The 20,624-nt window shown below is 45.8% G+C and overlaps 1 protein-coding gene and 1 pseudogene across 1 annotated transcript; both read right to left on the bottom strand.

Moving 5' to 3' along the window:
- Positions 1 to 5,766: 5,766 nt before the first annotated feature.
- Positions 5,767 to 6,858, bottom strand: LOC118846811 (annotated as a pseudogene).
- Positions 6,859 to 7,247: 389 nt separating this feature from the next.
- KLHDC8A (kelch domain containing 8A) lies at positions 7,248 to 18,303 on the bottom strand. Its single transcript, XM_036757506.1, has 5 exons — positions 17,895 to 18,303; positions 16,145 to 16,309; positions 14,969 to 15,184; positions 10,974 to 11,075; positions 7,248 to 7,441 (listed from the first exon to the last, which is right to left on the bottom strand). The coding sequence occupies exons 1-5, from the start codon at positions 18,301 to 18,303 to the stop codon at positions 7,248 to 7,250; spliced, it is 1,086 nt and encodes a 361-aa protein (XP_036613401.1).
- Between the last annotated feature and the right edge of the window lie 2,321 nt (positions 18,304 to 20,624).

A 20,624-nucleotide genomic window follows, 5' to 3' on the forward strand; every position in this document is an offset into this window, starting at 1 on the left:
GAGTTTCTCTATTCTATTTATTTTTTCTCCATTCTCTTTCTGACACTATGGTGCTCAAATAGGATTGGGATCAGGAGGCCTCTGCCATTTATTAGCTAAATGACCTTCACTTAATTTATCTGGGCCTCAGTTGTAAAACGAGGGGATTAGATTAAATGGTCATTAAAGTCTTTTCCTGGTTTAAGATTAAAAGCCAGATTCCTTAGACTAATATTCAAGGAGACAGAGATTTAAGGTTCCGGTCCCAACCTACCTTCCTAAACATCTTTCACACTACTTCATTTCTTAGCTACTACTTAGCTACTACTCACCTTGCCATACGCTATACTTCAGGTAGTTCATCCTCTTGCAAGATACTTCAACCCTGGAACTCATGTCTCATCAGTACCGCATGCCTCTCAAGCACCCCCTGATTGGAGAGGGTTGAGAAGGAGAGCTTTTCCCAGAACCTCCATTTAAGGAGGCTGAGTAGGCCAGCCATCTCTTCATATCCTACATGGCCAGACTTGGCCCTCATGCCTCCTTCCCCACAGACTCCCTCTGATTTTCAGCTTCTTTTATCTTTTATATATTGTCTTCCCTCATTAAATCGTAAGTTTGAGGCAGGGACTGTATTTTCCTTCCTTCCTTCCTTCCTTCCTTTCTCCCTCCCTCCCTCTCTCTTTTTCTTTCTTTCTTTCTCTTTCTTTCTTTCCTTCTTTCTTTCTTTTTCTTCCCTTCTTTCCTTCTTTCCTTCCTTCCTTCTTTCTTTCTTTCTTTCTTTCTTTCTTTCTTTCTTTCTTTCTTTCTTTCTTTCTTTCTTTCCTTCTTTCTTTCCTCCCTCCCTCCATCCCTTTCTTTCTTTATTTCTTTCTTTCTTTCCTTCTTTCTTTCTTGTATTTCCAGTGGTTAGTACAGTGCCTGGCAAATAGTAATTGCTTAATAAGTGTTTATGAACTGACTAACTGACTTTTCAAATGCTGGATCCCAGACAAACTTTTCCCCAATCTCCTTTTCCACCTCCTGCCTGAGTGCATTTGTGTACCCTCTTGTCCATACCTGGGATGGACTTCCTTTACATCTCCATCTGTTGAGATCCTCTCTGACTCTCAAGACCCAGCTGGGGCCCACCTGATACCCAGCTAGAAGGGTCCTCTGCCTTTCTGATCTCCCATACCCCTCTGTATGACCTTCCTTATATGCTGATCATATTCTAATGTATTATATATGTAGTAGAGGCCATCCTGTGTAGTATGGATTGATCCATCTGGCCACTCCAGGGTCACAGCCATGGGCACTCAACCCCAGAGGATGTGGTGCTGTGGAATAATAACCCGGTGGACCTTTGGTCCCTGTTAAGGAAGCAGGAAAAGTGAGATGTGTCAATAGAGGTGGAAGAACCACCCAGTCAGTGAGCTTTAAATGACGAGATGATTCCTACTCTCTCTAGTGATAAAAAGAACTAGCATTTATATGGCACTTTAGCAAAGTGCTTTACAAATATTCTCTCTTTTGATCCTCCTAACAGCACTGAGATATAGGTTCTATTTCTGCCTTTTACAGATAATAATAATAATGATAACGGCTAACATTTAAACAGAGCTTACTATGTGCCAGGCACTGTGCTAAATGCTTTATAATAACAATAATAATAGCTAACATTTTTATATAGCACCTACTATGTGCCAGGCACTGTGCTAAATGCTTTATAATAACAATAATAATAGCTAACATTTATATAGCGCCTACTATGTGCCAGGCACTTTGCTAAGTGCTTAATAATAATAATAGCTAACATTTATATAGCACCTACTATGTGCCAGGCACTGTGCTAAGTGCTTAATAACAATAACAGTAACAAGCTAGCGTTCACATAGTGCTTATTATGTGGCTGGCACTGGTGCTAGGTGATTAACAGTGATAACAATAATAGCTACCTTTACATAGCCCATATGTTCTTGGCGCTGTGCTCAGTGCTTTATAATTATGATATCATTTGATCCTCATACAACCCTAGGAGGTAGGTATTATTACCCTCATTTTGCAGATGAGGAAACCGAGGAAGACAGAGGTTAAGTGACTCGCTCAGGGTCACACAGCTAATGTGTCTGAGATTGGATTTGAACTGAGATCTTGACTCCAGGCCCAGTGCTCTGTGCTCTCCGGCGCCACCTAGCATGAAACTGTGTGATGCAGTGTTTATTCTCTCTGGGATTTCCCGTAGGTAGTAAGAGGACATTCTCTCTCCAGGCAGCAGTATCAGTTGTTCCCAACACGCTGTGCTCCCGTAAGCCTGAGTCTGGACCTTGAGTCCCTGGCTGCCTTTTCTGCTGTGTGCTTCTTTGCATGAGCATAAGTAAGTGAACCAGTGGGACTTTTTCAGCCTGGGAGGCAGCCTTATGAGTGGAGGTTGGGGGATCCTGGGACCTTCCGTTGGAGCTGATGAGCAGCAGGAAGAAGCTGCAATACTACACCCTTCTTGGAAAAGAAAACCATGAGATGGTGATGAGTCCAAACCCTGTCCTGGCCAGCCAAAAGACATGGACTTTGAGAGAGCTGTTCTTAGAGTTCAGAGCCAAGGAAAACAATCAAAATGCCTAGTCAATAGCCCCATTAAGTGTTTCATATTTTAATGTTTTAAGTGTCAATATTTGGGGAGAACATAATAGGAGTTATGGTTTCCTTTTCAGGTTGGGGTTTTTTGTTTTTTTTTTTTTTTGGAGGCTGGGTCTTTCTGTCTCTCAACCAAACTGGAGCTGCAGTGGCCACTCAAGAGGCCACCTCCCAATATTAATCAACAGGGAAGCTTTAATCTGCTCCGGTTTTCTGACTTGAATGGTTTGGCTTTGGTCCTATTGCAGCCAGAATTTCTGGACTCAGGTGATTTACCAGCCTCAGTCTCCCCAAAGGGAGGTGCATGTGGCACCACACCAAGCTACTAGTCGTTTTAGGTTTTTTTACTGTTGTTGTTGCTGAGTCATTTCAATCACATCTGACTCTGCGAGCCCATTTGGGGTTTTCTTGGCAAAGATTACTGGAATGGTTTGCCACTTCTTTCTCCAGTTCATTTTACAGATGAGGAAACTGAGGCAAACAGGGTGAAGTGACTTGCCCAGGTGTCCGTAAGTGTCTGAGGCCAGATTTGAACCCAGGAACGTGAGTCTTCCTGACTCCAGGCCTGGCACTCCCTCCACTATGCCACCTAGTGGCCTATTACTTATTAACCTTTGGATTTTAAGCATTTCTTTTGTGTGAGGAAAATAAATAGCTGCCCTATGCCTGATCTAAGTTGTACCTTGAGTACCTTTCTATTCCCTTTTGAAGGAACTTTAGACCTGTCGTACTTCATACCTCAGCTCTAAGTGATTTTTCCCTGGGACCCAAAGATGGGGGTGAAAATATGAAAAAAGTGCCTCACCTCTTTCTTTAGTGACCAAGCACCCCCAGAACTAAGTACTTCCATGAACCTGGACTTAGAGGTCCTTTAGAGGGAGTAGGTGAGTACCCCCGCCTTTCTGGGCCCCACATGGCTCTGTTGTTACATATATATCACCACTGCTTGCATCCACACCAATTTCTCCACCCTCACATTGTAAGCTTCTTGAATACTTTGCTGTTTTTTTAACTCAGTATTCCAAGAACAGTCCTGTGCACATAAAGATACTTAAGAAATACTTGTGGAATTGAATGGAAAATACCTGTGGGGCAGCATGGGGAAAATGGGGGTAGCAGCAAGGGTGCTAGATTAGCCTTTGGATTCTAAACATTTCCTTTATATGGAAGAAATAAATAGCTGCCCTCTACCTGATCTAAGTCGTACCTTGAGTACTTTCCCACTCCCTTAGATCTGTGTCATACCTCAGCTTTAAGTGACACCCAGGAGAAAGCTAGGTTAGAGACCTGCCTCAGATACTGTGTGATGGGCAAGTCATTCTCTGAGTCTCCTACTGTCTGTGTGACCTTGAGAAATTTAATAACCTTTCTGAACCTCAGTTTCCCTCACCTGCCTTGTTGCACAGAAGCTGCTTTATAAACCTAGATATAGGTTTTTAATAGGATAGAAATAGCACAGAAATTTGAGTTATTGTCTATAAATGGTAGCTGTAGTTTCTACCCCGAAGTTTTTCTGTGTGTACACCAGGGGGCACCAGTGACTGGCTGCAGGACATTCAGAAGCCTTTTCCATGGGGATGGGATGGAAATGCTATGAATGGCCAGCAGGTGGCAGAGCTACCTTAGGACCCAAGTGGAGAGACAGCCCCGATTTAGGGGACAGTATGGGGAGGGGAAACCCCCAAACCTCTGATCTTAAATAATAGAAAGGTCAGAACACTCAGCCTTTAAGTTTCTGGGTGACAAGGATGGGCCAAGTCTCATTAGGGCAGGCTATTTTTACAGTCTCGAGTCAGGGAGCCTGGATTTCAATCTCAGATACCTGTGTGACCCTGGGAAGTTCCTGGCACCTCTCGGCCACACTTTGGACTAGATGACCTCTGAGGTCCCTTCCGGCTCTAAATCGAGGATCCCAGGACGAGATGAGGCTGGATGTTAGACTTCCTGATAAAGGATCGGGAGATTAGGGAATGGAGTCTTCTTTCCTAGGAATGCTTAGAGGAGGAGGCTCTTCTTGGTGTCTTGGTGTCTCTTTTCCCCATGGTAGATACCATCCTGCTCCACTCCCCATCCCCTCTCCCCACAATGCAATGGTGCAAGAGAACGTATGAATATAGACTTTAATTATTGTGCTGCTGCTATTAACCAGAAGTGCAATTAACCCATCCAAGGTGGATCTGGATGGAACAGTGTCAACAGGAAGCCCCTATCCTTGCCCCAGGAATGGGTCCTGGGAGAACAGTGACATAAACACCAGGCCTCTGGGGAAGAGGCAGAAAGGGAGCCAGGGGAAAAGGGAGGAGGAAAGATGGGAGGAGCACACATCCTGGGTTAAGGTTCAGCTCCTGCTCACAACAACTGCAAATGGAAATAGGCCATTCCAGGAGAAGGGCTGATAACTCCAGAGCCCATCAGCTTAGCTGCATCCCCTTCCCTCTGGGTTCAGCGGCTCTTATGTCCCAATTCAGGTCTCTCCTGGAAGCTGGGATGGAAGGAGGTCACCATTTGACTGGTGTTGAGAGGAGGGGAGGAACTCTGTTTTTCCCCTCATGTCTCCATCCCCAAACTGGGCCCCAGGAAGCCAGATTGTCCTTATGATCCTAATTCACTGAGATCAATGAGAAAAGGGTAGCATTTTAGTTTCCAATTTTCCTTTAGTTCAGGACTTCTTCCTGTCCAGTTTAATAGGAGGTTGGAGGTCAGTACCAGTGGTGAGTAGGACATCCCTCACCATTCACCTCACCATGACCCTCTCTGGAGAACTGTCCATGACTATCTGGGGCCAAACTTTGACTCACATGAAGCCCTCTAAACCTGAGGGAAAGGAAGGGCTGAAGTCCAGCCTGTGGACCCAGGTTTGAACGTGCCTGATGGTGAGAGAGGGAGTGGAACCAGGCAGGAGGAGACAGAGGGACCAGAGGGAGAGGGCCAGCCATGCCAGGCTACAAAGCGGAGACCATCCTAGAGGAAAACCACAAACCACAGACATGGAGAAGACAATGAGAAGTTTTTTGGATTTGCTTAAAACTGTTCAGATTACTGCAAGGATCCCTCACGCCCTTCATCAATGTCAGCCAGAAACTTGATGGTCAGGGTCTTCAGATATAGAGACTTTGACTTCAAGCCTGTATGCAGAGTGGGGGAGGGGGGGACATTGTCTGGGGCTGAAATGCCTCATGCACTAAATGAACCAAGGATAGAATCATTCAGCCTGATATCCCCGTGTCTTCAGCTTGATGTGGACAGCTTCTCTGAGTCATCTCTGGACCTGTCCAGGGAGGGACCTCTCATCTCCAAGCTCAGCTGAGGAAGGAGCTTGGGCTTGGAGACCTTACTTCTCCTACCTTACACTAACCTACCTCTAGTCTCTCCTGGAGAGACTAGGATCCTGTGCCTGGATCCTGACCCCACCTTACTCTCACCCTTCATCGGGCAAACATCATCAAACACAGCTGGGTCAGCCCTTTCAAGGGGAACCAGCTTCCTGCAGAGCCATTTCTTTTTTGATACCTTGGCATCTACGAAGTTGCTGATGTAGGTGAAATTAGCAGGAAGAAGTGTTTCCTGTTTCTTTGCTCAGGCTCTTGAAATCCAGTGACCCCATTTTCTTGGTGGGTCTCACTACTGCTGCTATTGCCAGCTCCAGTTTGAGGCCTAGGAAGTATCCAGACCATCATGCAAACCCCTTTCAAAAATTGGCCAGTGTCCCCTCAACTGAGCTTATTATGATCCTACTGTAGCCTGAGGGGACTCGGGGGGTGGTGGTGAGCCAAAGACCCAAGACCACACAGGTGACTGGGGCTACTTCAGGGGGAGGGAATGAGTTCCACCTTTGAGGCTTGGACCCTCAGTCAGCTGCCTCTGCCCAAACAGACCCAGAAACTACTGCTACAGCCCAAGGAATCACCAGCCTCGATGTCAGCACTTTGAACAGTTTCAGCAAATGCAGCATCTGCTCTGTGACTCTGGTTCCTGGCTTGATAAGACAGCCCCAACTCTGCAGCCTGTCAGAGCTGGTCTCTTCAGACTCTGCCAGTCCCCAACACCGTGGTTGGTGTAGATACTTTCTCTGTCTCCTCTTTCCTGGGCTTGTGCTTGCCTTCATTGTCTGGCATGATCACCCCCCACACCTGCCTGAGTGTCAGGCTGTAGCTTCCTCCCTTCCTTTCCCTGCTTGTCAGACAAAGTCTGGCCTTAGTCTATCACTGGGTTAGGGCAGTCCCCCAAATTGTTGAGGGGAGGAATTCACTACTCACCAGCAGTCATTGACCTCCAACAGCCTGTTACGTGAGGCTGTGGGGAGACATGGAACTATGTCTCCATCTGTAAGGACAGATGATAGGACAGATATAGGCAGGCATGGGAAGGGTGGTGTCCATCTACCTTTCAACACCTGAGGGTCAGGGTGGGACTCCCCCTGATTGACACCAGGTGGACATGTGTCCAGTGACTTTTCAGGGAGCATATTTTCATACTCTTGGGAGATAGGGCTGGGTGGGGGTGGATGGATTTCAGAAATTTTGGCCCTTGGAGATTTTGCCCACTTTTCCTGTACTGAAGGAGTTTTCAGTCGGCTTTGAGGAAATCATCTAACCCTGCCAAGGAAGGGCGAATTTCTGAGGAGCCAGGTTCTCGAGGGAGGCGCCAGGATGGGGCTAGGAGTCTGAGACACACAGGGCTTCCACAGCATCGCTCAGTCCCTGATTGACGCCTCCCACTGTGAGGAGGCAGCCTTTGATGACGATGCTGGAACAGGCACAGCGGGGAGTAGGCATGGGGGGCAGGCTCTCCCATTTGTTCTTCCCTGGGTGGAAGGCCTCTGCTGTCTCCAGGACTGTGGGCTGGTTACCTGAAAAAGAAGATGGAAAGGCATGGCTGCCACCCCAGCTTCATTCCACAACTGTACCCCATCGACAATGGACTGACAGCTTCATCACCCTTGGCTACAGAGGGTGTCCGTGGCCAGCAGCTGGCATGACGCAACGGCTCGACCTAACGCCCAGAGGCCTGGGTTCAAGCTTCACCTTGGCCACTACAAACTAGCTATATGACCTCAGGCAAGCTGGTATCAATTTCCTTCTGTAAAACAAGGATAATAATGCTCATACTGCCCATCACCAATGTCTGTTTTATGAACCTTTAAAGCACTAAATAAATGTAAGTTATAAATAATAATGGACATTCACCCATGTCAAGCAGGTGAGTACTTGTTGTGTGACATAGTGGAAAGAGGAAAGGGGAAGGCAACAAACATTTATTAAATCCCTACTGTGTGCCAGGCAGGGCAGCTGGGTGGCACAGTGGATAGAGTGCTGGTCCTGGAGTCAGGAAAACTCATCATCTAGCTGTGTGACCTTGGGCAAGTCACTTAACCCTGTTTGCCTGAGTTTCCTTAACTGCAAAATGAGCTGGAGAAGGAAATGGCAAATGACACCAGTATCTTTCCCAAGAATATCCCAAATAGGGTCATGAAGCATCAGACACAACTGAACAACAACACAATGTGCAAGGCACAAATGCTAAGTGCTTTACAAGTATTATCTCCGTCGATCCTCATAACAACTCTAAGAGGTAGATGCTATTATAATCTCCATTTTACAGTTGAGGAAAGTGGGGCAGACAAAGGTTAAGTGACTTGCCCAGGGTCATATGGCTAGTAAGTGTCTAAGGCTGTATTTGAACTTGGGTCTTCTTGACTCTTGGCATAGCACTCTGTCTACCTAGCTGTCTGGATCTATTACATCAGGCTGTGAGGAGACATGGAACACTGTCTCCATCTGCAAGGGCTGATGATAGGACCAGGTATAGGCAGGCATGGGAAGGGTGGCATCCTTTCAAAAGCTGAGGACCTGTCAGAGGACCTGGATTCAAATTTTATGCAAAAAATTTAACCTTTCTGGGCCTCAGTTTTCTCCTATGTAAAAGGAGGGGGATTGATGTTGTGACCTCTAAGGTCGCTTCCAGTGTGAAATCTATGATCCTATGGCACCCATCCCTAATAATGAACTTTATTTTCATCTCATACGAGCTGAGCCTCTCCCTACCCATGATGCTCTCCTTAGGTCCTTTCTGCTACTGCAGAGGTTTTTAACCTTATTGTGAGGTGGTTGCCTTGGGGGACCTAGTGAAGCCTAGGGACCCCTTTTCAAAATAATGTTTTTAAATGCATAAAATTAAGTACATAGGATTAAAAAGGAAACTAAAGGTTAAAGATGTATCTTTTTTCCCATCCAAGTACTGTATAAGGTCTGACTTGTTTCTGCTTTTTACCCAAGGGCTCACTTCTATGAGTTCAACAGCCAGCTTTCCTGAAGAATGGGCAGAGCAATCAGTCAACTGAACTGCAGGATTTGAAGGACTCCAGGAAGGCTCCTCTGTTCCCTCCCTCCTCCCCCACACTCCAAAACCGATTCTCCTTGAGGACAGGAACTGTTTGCATTTTAGTTTCATATCTCTAGCACCTAGTACAATACCTAGCACCTGGTAAGATTAAAGGTCTGCCGAAAAAAATAACTAATCCCACTTAAAGATATTCATTCTTTCCTTTTAAACATGGTTCCTATTTCTTAGTGTGAATAAATTTGACTGGGAGATCTAGGTCCTTTTAGATCAGACTCTGCTGCTGACTCATTTTGTGACCCTGGGTGAGTTGCTGCTTCTCTCCTCTCCCCTCCCCTCCTCTCTGTCTCTCTGTCTCTGTCTCTGTCTCTGTCTCTCTCTCTCTCTCTCTCTCTCTCTCTCTCTCTGTGTCTCTCTCTCTCTGTCTGTCTCTCTCTCTCTCTCTCTCCCTGCCCCCACCCCACCACTTCCCTCTCTATTTTTTTCTCTCTCTGAAATAAGGGATTAAACTCAATTATCTCGAAGGTCCTTTCTGGCTTAAATCATCTATGACTCTATGATTCAAGTATCATGAGAAAGCTAGGCATGAAGGAGGGAGCGCTGACATGGGAAGAAAGGATCTAGAATGATGGAAAGAACCATTCGGAGACAAATTTTCCAAAAACAATCCATTTGACCTAATCTAGGGTATACCAGGATTTCTGGGATCAGTGCCCCATGATCATATGTGGCTAATTGCCAGGCTCTTATCAGTAGTGTGCTGGTGAATGTTTAACTACTAGATCTCCAGGAAAAAAAATGTGTGCACAAAACACTTTTAAGGTTAATCTGCATTATTAATATTTTCTCCATTACTTCCTTAAGTCTAGACCAGGGCTGTCCAAAATGCAGCCTGTGGGCTGGATGAAATTTTATTCAGTCCACCTGTGGGTTTTAATTTTCACGAGTGAAAAAATAAAGTAACAATTTGCATGGAATGCACATTAGATTTTTAAATTCCATCACTAGTAAATAACCTCGTTGATGTTAATTTTCTTTGGTGTTTTTAAACAGCGTTACGGACGGAACACATCGCACGGAATTTTCAATCGATCTGTGGGATGTGTTCCGTCTGTACGACGCAGACTAGTCAGTATGCACCTACCTTTATACTGTTGTGTTGTCACTTTGTTGTTTCGTGTTTGCTTTCACACTTTGTACCTTCGCCTGTTGTATTGATGACGCGCATTCCCCCACTTTCTATTAGTGTACTGTATTTTTTATTCTGGGTGCGGCCTTTGAATATTTTATAATTATATACATATATACATGTATATATACATAAATATTTAATGCGGCCCTAAGATAACCTAAGGTTGGACAGCCCTGGTCTAGACAATCAACACAACAATAAACCAAACCCTGCTTTGTAGCATTTGTTGATTTCCAATGTATAAATGCTCACACTGAAAAGGTAACAATCCACCTTGCCCAGGCCAGTAGGAGCTAGCTCCAGCACACACTCCTGCCTCTTATGCATCCATCTCCTCTAAAAAAGGGGTCGACTCAGCTGTCTGGTCCCCAGGGATTCCCTGTAGCTTCTGCTGCTGAATGAAGTTCTAACTAGAATGTTAGTCCTGGGATTTAGAGCCAGAAGAACCCTTAAGGAATCATCTAATCAAGTCTTCTCATTTTAAAGATGGGGAAACTGAGCCCCAGAGAGAGGGGGTAGCTGGTCCAATGTCACAGAAGTGGCAAATGTTTGCTCCATTTTCTGCCTCTGTGTTTCCCGTACTTGTCACAGTGCCTGGCTTGTAGCAGTCATTTAAATGCATGTAGATTTATTGCTGAGTAGCAGAGCCGGGATTTGAAGCAGAACCAACGTCCTTTGCCTCTGTATCTGTGGTTCTTTCTGCTATAGAGGGTGCTTTGTGATCTTTGGGGAAAGGGGCAGTGCTGATTTCAATGGCTTCTCAACTGCTGCCATTGCTCATTTGGTGTCACCCCAAACCCCGTGGCACCAGCCCAGCCCCCCAGCACTGTCGGAGTGCTCTGACTCTTACCCAGGCCTCCGGCCACTATGACTCGCCCTCTTAAGCAGCCTGATACAAAGTCAGCTCTGCGCTTCTTTAGGAACGAAGACCGCTCTATCTTCATCCAACCTCCTATAGGCCAAGAAAGGAGGAGAAAAGATGTTGACAACAACCACTTGATGCAACCTCTGGGACAAGATCTGATCTCTGGGATGGGAGCAAGTACACATGTCTATTCATACTTTGCATTCATCAGCACTAAATGCAAGGGCAGATAGGTGGTGGATTCATCTTCCTAAGTTCAAATCCAGCCTCAGATGCTCACTAGCTGTGTGACCCTGGGCAAGTCACTTCACCCTCTTTGCCTCAGTTTCCTCATCTGTAAAATGAGCCGGAGAAGGGAATGGCAAAAGACACTAATATCTTTGCCAAGAAAACCCCACAAAGGGTCACAAAGAGTCAAACATGACTGAAATAACTCAACAACCAAATGTATCCCTTGCAGGTCAACGGAATTCATAGGATCAGAAGATGATAGGTTTAGAGCCAGCAGGGACCATAGAAATCATCTAGGCCAGCAGTTCTAAGGGGCTGTCCCTGGGATTCCCCACGGCTCATCTACTCACCAGCTGTGTACCCATGGGGAAGGAACTTTACTTCTCTGTAACTCAGTTTCCTTGGCTGTAAGACGTAGAAATTGGACTAAATGATCTCTAATGTCCCTTCTAGCTCTAATACGCTACAGTTCTATATTGTTACGTCTCTCTCCTCCACAGAGAGCTTTATCACGTTGTCCCTGAGCTAGAAAATTGCTTCTTCTCATCAGACCTGAGTTTCCTCATCTATAAAATGAGCCGTTTGGACTAGAAGTAAATAAGATCCTTCCCCATTCTAAATCCCATGATCCTGTTAGTTCAAATATCTGTCTAAAGGGCACTGTTGTCATTTGGTCATTCAGTCACGTCTGACTCTACATGACTCTATGAACATTGTCCATGGGGTTTTCTTGGCAAAGATCCTGGAGTGGTTTGCCATTTCCTTCTCCAATATGTCCCCACTTTAAAGATGAGGAACTGAGGCAAGTGGGGTAAGTGACTTGCTCAAGGTCACACAGCTAGTATATGTCTGAGGCTAGATTTCAACTCCAATCTTCCTGACTGTAGGCCCAGTGTTCTATCCACTGAATCACCTAGCTGCCCCTCAAAGTGCCCTAGAACAGTAGAGAAGTTGCATTTTACCTCCAGCTTTGTCTCCAATTTGCTATGTGTTCTTGATCAAATCATGGCACCTATCTCAGTTCCTCAGCTTATCCATCTGTAAAATAGGAATACAGAACTCTGGCCCTACCTATCTCATGCAGGTGCAGGGTTATTATTAGGATGCGATGAGAAAATAGATGGAAATAATCTTTGGGAAAAATGTTCTCTAGATAACAGGTATTTATATCTAGGGATGAACATGAATAGCCCTGAACAAGACATGATTATAATGACACCTTTATATATGTATATACATATGTATTTCTTTCTTCACAACAGCCTTCTGAAGTAGTTAATACAATTATAATGATTTTATTTATAGTTCAGTCAATCAGACAGTCAATAGGCAGTTGTTAAGTCCCTGCTATATTCGGGGCACTGTGCTAGGCACTGGGGATACAGAGACAAAAATAAACAATATCGAGCTTCTGTTTAATTGGCAGTTGAGATGATTGAGGCTTAGGTAACTAGGTTAGGTAACTTGCTCAAAATAACACAGCTAGGTAATGTCTGGCAGCTAGGTGGTACAGTGGGTGGAGCACAGGGCCCGGAGTCAGGAAGACTCATCTTTCTGAGTTCAAATCTGGCCTCAGACACTTACTAGCTGTGTGACCTTGGGCAAGTCACTTCACTCTGTTTGCCTCAGTTTCCTCAACTGTCATATGAGCTGGAGAAGGAAATGGCAAACCAGTATCTTTGCCAAGAAAACCCCAAATGGGGTCACGAAGAGTTGGACATGACAGGAAAATGACTGAACAACAATTTAATGTCTGAGGCAAGATTAGAACTTGGGTCTTTTGACTCCACCTCTGGTGCTGTACTCACCACACCGTGCTACCTCTCTGCACCCTCTAGGCAAAGTTTAGAGACTGATTCCCTTGTCCCCAACTAGAACATTGTGGTTTCCTGGGCAAATACCACCTACTGCTGGTTCTGAGCCATCACTCTGAGCCAGCTTGATGGAACTGGCTTAGCTGCTGGCTGAGGCTAACAAGCGGGCATTAGTAATGCCAATTAAACAGAGTGGCACACACCTCAGTCCTGAACCAAGTGTATAGAGCACTGAAGAGACCCTTCCAGATCCTGGCCTAAGTCAGGCCTCAGTTATGAGGCTCAAAGAGTTAAATGGGGTCTTAGGCATGACAGGCAGTGGATTCTGGCAAGTTCACATTCAATTGAGCATCATCGAATCATAGATATAGAGCTCAAAGGGAGTTTGTTGTGTTGTTTAGTCATTTTCAGTCATGTCTGATTCTTTGTGACCAATTTTCCATGACCCTATTTGGGGTTTTCTTGGTAGAGATACTGGAGTGTTTGCCATTTCCTTCTCCAGCTCATGTTTTACAGATGAGGGAACCGAGGCAAACAAGGTTAAGTGACTTGGCCAGGGTCACACCGCCAGATTTGAACTCACCCAGGCATAGTACTCTATCCACTGCAACACCTAGCTACCGCTCAAAGGGACTTTAGAAATCATCTAGTCCAGTCCCTTGGTTTCACAGATGAGGAAACTGTGACCCATTTAAGGTACTTGCCTAATATCACCCCACAAGCAAGTGACAGAGCTATTTGAACCCAGATATTTTAACACCAAATATAGCATTTTCCATCACACCAGGCTGCTTCCTTTGTGATAACTTATTATCACTGGGGGAAAAAAAGCCACATGACAGTAATTTTCTGGTGTTAAAATATGTACATTTACACAAATTCTATTAACAAGTGACCCTGATTGGATCTTCTTGTGTTTTGTGCCCTGGATGGCTATGTCCTTGTGCCTGGTTCTGGCTCTAAGTGGTAGCAAGCTCCCTCATCAGCCAAGAGTAGCATTCATTCTTTCCATTCATTTGATAGACATTTGTTAAGTGCCTACTATGTGCCAAGCATTGTGCCATCTTCTGGGAATATATAGATGAAAGATGACAAGGGAAAGGTGCATGCATGCATGAATAAATACAATAAATAAAATAATTATAAATACAAAATAATAACTAGGAGCACAAGAGTCATCTGGGAAAATGCTCCAGGAAATCTAGGAAAGGAGAGAATGCTTTCAGCTGGGAAATCAGGGAAAACTTCATGGATGCTGAGTCTTGGAGAAAGAGAAGGATTTCCACAGGCAGAAGTGAAAAGGAAGTATATTCCAGGCCTGCATGAATGCATAAAGATGTTCAAGGGGCAGAATGAGAACAGAAAACAGAGCATCAAATGTCTGGAGAAGGTGGATTGGAGCCAGGCTGTGACAGACCTTAAATACTGGCCTCAGGGCTCTGTATGTTACCCTATAGGCAATAGGGAGCCAGTGAAGGTTTGGGGGTGGGAGAACAACATGGTCAGACTTGTGCCTTAGGAAGATGATTTTTGTAGCTGTTTGGAAGAGGATATGGAGAGGGGAGAAACTGGAGGCGGAGGTAATTCGATCAAGAAATGAAGGATGATAGCAAATTTTTGAAAAGTTCATTGAGGCCTGTGTAGGCAAAAGGTCAGATAGGAAATGCTGGGACCCAGAAAGACAATCATTCAAAGCTTTCACTGTCCTGGGAGTGAGGAATTATGGTGATTCCCTGGCCCTTTCCTGCCTCCTTTTGTGTATGGTCCCTTCCAAACTCCTTGAAAGCAGGAACTATCTTTCTTTTTATTAATTGTATCCCCAGCACTTAGCACAACACCTGGCATGTATTTGGTGCTTAATAAATGTTTGTTGGATTGGTGATAGGAGGAGGAGGAAGGGACTCCATAAGTGGGGAAGGGGTTTGAAAGACTCACCCTGCTCCATGTCAAACACATCCATAGTCCTCATGAACTTGGGCTGGCGATAGAGGCGGCCTTGCCGCAGGCCCCCCAGGCTATACAGATAGCCATCCACGGGGACAAAACTGGAGAAGGCTCGTTTGCATGGGATGCTGGGAAACTTGGTCCATGAGCGTGTTTCAATGTCGAAGACCTCAAAGGCATTGACTGCATATTTGGATTGACGTCCCCCTAAAAGCCAAGGTCAAAGGCCCTTTGAATGGACTATCCTGCTCTCCTCTCATTCCCTCCCACAACAAAATCTCCAGACCAAAGCAGTCTTTCTTGTGCTTACCACCTCAGGGAAGGAGATTCCATCAGGGAAAGGTCTCCATACAACACCCTCTCTAGAAAGTGTTTCCCACCCCTCCAGATGCCAGGGTGTTGTATCAGTGTTCTAAACTTATTTTAACTTTTCTGATGATTCCTTCTTTGTGCCTCACACCTGAGATGCTCTCTTCAATATCCCTCCTTTTTCCTTAAACATGGCCACCTTCTCCTCTGGGGAACCTAACTTGATTGATCCATACCCAATTTTGATGCTCCTCTACCTCATGCCTCTTTAGGGCTTGTACAATCAGCCAATTCTAGGATCATAGAAATAAAAGACGAGGAAATTGGGGCCCAGATAGAAGTTACTTGTCCAAGGTCACACAGGCTGCATAAGTGTCAAGATTCAAACCCTGGTTTTTAAATTCCCAATCCAAGGCACTTTCTATGCTGACCTTCCTTTGTACGTATTTGCAGGTTGCTCTGTAAGTTTCCAGTTGTTGTACATGTGCCTTGTCTTTCTCCCCCACCAAGTGAAACCTCCCCAAAGATATGGACAATGGTTTTTTTAAATTTTTTTGCCTCTCAAAGCCATGATCTTGGGTAAATCATTTTACTTTTCCATATACCAGTTTTCTCTTCTGCAAGACAAAAATATTGGTGAGATAATCTTTGAGGTCCTTTCTACTCTAATATTTATTAATTACCTGACAATGAGCTCCATGAGGGCAAGGACAGTGAGTTCTCCTTCCTCTGGACCTCTGCCCTGCTCCACAATGCCGAGAAGATGGCTCTGTACCTTCCCCAAAGGGGAGAGATGATAAACTGACCCCCAGGAGGGAAAAGGGGCATACATTGAGGGTACATATAGCCCAGCCTTACCTAGTACATAGATCTTGGAACCTCGGAGAAAGGAAGTGGCAGCATATCTTGCAGTGGGCATGGGGGCTAAGGATACCCACATGTCCTTGAGCATGTCGTAGTGTTGTAGGTGGTTGTGGGGGCGGAGATCCAGTCCCATTCCTCCTGCCGCGTAAACTCTGTAATCTAAAGAGACAGACTACAGCCAGGGTCAGTAGGCACCTTGACAGGGGACTTGTCAGTATCTACTACCAGTCATGCCTGTAACCCCCTGAGCACCACATCTGGGACCTGGCCTCAGAGGCCAAGAGCTTGAAGGATTCCTTCTTGCTCAATGCCCTGTGCACTTGGTACAGGATTCGGGTCTGTGCTACTCTGGTGGCATGATTCATGTCCCCCTGCCAGCCTCAACCACCAGCTAAGCCAGTTCTGTCAAGCTCCCAGGGCACCTAGCCTAAGATGACTTTATGTTTTTTGTACTCTGGCTTCTCCCCCTCCCCAACCAAAGACAGCCAAAAGGAAAGTCATAAAACTCTCCTTGTGGGGACCAAATAGGAGAATGTCTCCTTTTCTCCATACTCAACAGGGCCCAGGACATATGGAAGTTATAAGAAAAGGAAGAAAGAATACCACCTCACCCACAACAGTCCAAATGAGATATCAGAGGAGAGAATATGTGTAAAGATATTTTCTGGGGACAGTGCCTGGCACATAGTAGGTGCTGAAAAATTATTTGTTCTCTTCTATTTTCTGCCTCTTCATCAACTGCTGTCTCTGTGCTTTTGCACCATGCTGCTCCCTGTGCCTGGAAAACTCTTCCTCCTCACCTCTGCCTCTTCTTTCAAGACCCAGCTAAAATCCCACCTTCTGTAGAGGACTTTTCTGTTCCATCCAGCTGTTAGAGTTTTTCCCATTATGATTATCTTCCATTAACTCTGTATGTATGAAGTATGTACTAAATTACTTACATGTTGTCTTCCACATTAGAATATGAACTCCTTGAGGGCAGGGACTGTTTTTTACCTTTTTTTTTGTATCCCCGAGGCTTAGCACAGTGCCTAGCACTTGGTAGGTGCTAAATAAATGCTTGAGGATTGCTTGATTGACCATCCACAAAGGGAAAATGTTAAGGATGGATGGAAGCCTGTAGTAGAAGGTTACTATTACAGATATTCAATTCTCACTTTATATCAGTATTTCTCTAACAGAAAGTTGGCATTCCCATTTGGGTTCCCAGGGAAGTTTGGAGATGGGAAGGAGTGGTAGGAGAAATAACCAGAGAGTTCCAGTTATTTGGAGTGAGCTATGGAGTGACTAGTTTGGGCAGTGAGCTTGAGGGGATTAGTTCTCTCCCCACACCTGGACTCTCCCCTTTTCAGCCTTTGTGATGTGCTGTTATGCTGACTGTGTCAGACCAAAACTACTGAGTGTCAGGCAGCTACTTCATGGTTGGGACACCTGTGAGGTGGAGTTCAGGCTTTTGTACCCTTTTTGTTTTGGTAGGAGGAGAACAAAGGGGCCTGGAGGGTTATGGGAGCTTTCAAAAAAGTTGCAAGAGGAATAAACTGGGAAGCCACTGTCCTAAACCCAGCTCAAAACCTTCTTCCCTTTCCCAGCCCTCCAATAAGTCTACCCCACTGATGTCCTGCCCTCTTCCCAGCCCCTCTGTGCCCAACAGTGCCCAGCCCTCTAACAAATCTACCCCACTGATGTCCTGCCCTCTTCCCAGCCCCTCTGTGCCCAATGGTGCCCAAAGCCTGGTCTGGCTTGCCTTTTGTAGTGACAGAGATGCCCATGGCAGCCTCCCTCAGGACACTCCTCTTCTTCCATTTGCCCTCATCGATGTTGTACATCTCCACAATCTTCAGGGGCAGCTGATTGGTCCCCACACCCCCAATCACCATGATCCGTTTCCCCAGGGCAATGACAGCCACCCCAGCCCGGGCCGTGGGCATGGGGGGCAAGGAAGTCCACTGGTCAGCCTCAGGGGAGTAGACCTCAAAGCGGTCCATGGGGACCCCGTTGTCATCACAGCCTCCTATGGCATAGACCTGTCCTCCAGCCTCCACCAGAGACGAGTAGACCCGACGACTGGGCAGTGGGGCCAGGGTCTTCCAGTGGAAATCTTTGATGCTGGGCACCTCCATGGCAGTCACGGGTGGCACTGTCCGGGCATCCATCCCCTCACCTCTGAAGAGTAGTTACCCTGCCACCTCCTGAGAAGCAGCAGGGGCAGCTGCTCCAAGGGCAGGGAATAAGAAATCAGAGGCAGGAGATATGCTGACTAGTGTACAATCAATACCCCTCAGCTGCTTGTAGCATCCATCACTGGCCCTGGCTCCTGCCCACCCCCACAAGCCCCCATGCAGACACACACACATGCGCACACACCACACACACACACACACACACACACACACACACACACACACACACACACTGAGAGCAGCCGATTCTTTACCTTTCCTTATGGCTCCATCAATCCTGAGGCATCCACACCTGGCCCTAGGAGGACAATGGAGTGGAATCAAGGGCAGCCGGTTCAGTGAGTCTCCTCTCCCGAGCAGACTCCCTCTCCCTTTCTCCAACTTTAATTAACAGGGAAAGAAGCTGAGAATGCTACACGGCATGATCACACATCACATTGGGCTCCCCACCCCACCCCCACCAGGTTATGTCAGATCCCCGCGTGGCTGTTGTTTGGGGGAGCAGCTTAAGGAATAGGTGGGGGTGGGGTGGGATTCACAGAGGCTCTTTCAGCTCGATGTTCCACCTACACCCTTCCTGAGGAGGAAGGAGTTAAAAATCCCTGGAGCCTGTGCTCTTTCTAACCCTCCCTCTGCAGTTCAAGACATTCTCCACTCCCACCATCCCTCCCCCCAAACGCCTGCACACACACACACACACACACACACACACACCACACACTCACTCACACACAGTGTCACTGTTGATCAGGGGAGGGAAGCAAAGATAGCCCATTAGAAGACACTGGAAATCACCCGCCCAGCTTAGAGACTAAGGGAGAAGGTGATTTGTCCTTTCTCCACTCAACACACTGCTGGCAGACATGCAGATGAGCTGAATAAATGAGCAGCCAGGATGAGAAAGATACACAGAGTAGGGAGGGGAGGGAGCCAGCTAAATACACATCCCCACCCAGAGCTTCACACCTGTGCAGAAATCTACATGCATCCCCACTGCAGTCATCAGCCTCCATTATATAACCTAGGAGGGCTTCACCCATGGGAGGAGGGAAGGGGCTGTTGGCCGGGCACACTGACCCTCCGCTCCCTGAGTAAGGTAAGGTAACTGTAAAGTGGAGGACAGAGACAGTTACTTGAGTAGCCAAGGCCAATATCCAAGGAAAGATTCTTTGGCGTGTGTGGGGGGAGGGAGGGCAGTAGGAAGAAGGTGACTAAATTACCCAATTTGTTTATACAGACACAAAGAATCATTTAATGCTCTTTCCACTTCATTTTGGGTGTTTAGGCAGAGGGAATGTGGGAGACTTCCTCACTTACACCCACATATACTCTGATATAAATGCTCCTTAAAATGTACATGCAGACAACCACCCCCACCCACCCACATACACATAATCCCCGCCACACTGAAATAGAAATGTGCTTCCAGAGAGATATACAGACATGTATTAGGGCATATACGCAGATATATGGGATTATGATCTAGAGTTAAAAGAGATATCAGAGGTCAGCTAGTTCAGAGGTATCAAAAACGGAGCCCACAATATTTCAAAGTGTATCCAGAATTGGATTAAAATGTAATTGGGAAATATTTAACAAAAAGAAATAAAACCACAATGCAACATATATAACATTACATTTTAACATTAAGTTAATATGTGGCCCACAGGGATCCTTATACACATATTGGTGCCCCCTTTTCCACAGAACCATGCTGTCATTAATCACACAGTCACCTAGACAAGGTCCCAAACCCCCAGTTACAGATGCATGCTGATGGGAAACCTGAGCAGAAGAAGCACATGAAATGATGCTAGGCTTAGATCACCAGAAAAATCAAAGGGCACATGGAGGCCATTTTCCAATAGTTTTTCACACACAATAAAACCCCATCACAAAGCACCAGCAGGCTGTGCAAAGGAACCACAAATGTGCCCAAGATAAATGCATTACTTGAATTGATTCTTCAGCATCCCCCATGCACACAGGGATGAGACAGAGCATCTCTCTCGAAAGAATATGGAAAGCTTATAAAGTGGGTGTCATCCTTATTTTCTGACATTGGCATTGTAAGCTGGCTCTCTACTGAGCAGTTAAACCACCAATCTGGAAATGAGTAACAATGAGTAATGAGGTAAGTTACAATTCACAGTAGGCCCACAATACATAAACATGGATCATAAACACAAAAGTCTTTTAATATGTAGGAATTTAGTGTGGGCCCAAGAGTTGAAAGAATTCTTAATTTTTTGAGATCTTGGTATGGAAAAGTTCATTTTTAGATTTCTTCCTCC

This window comes from Trichosurus vulpecula, chromosome 4 (genome assembly GCF_011100635.1).
Source record: "Trichosurus vulpecula isolate mTriVul1 chromosome 4, mTriVul1.pri, whole genome shotgun sequence".
In the NCBI taxonomy this organism is placed as follows: domain Eukaryota; kingdom Metazoa; phylum Chordata; class Mammalia; order Diprotodontia; family Phalangeridae; genus Trichosurus; species Trichosurus vulpecula.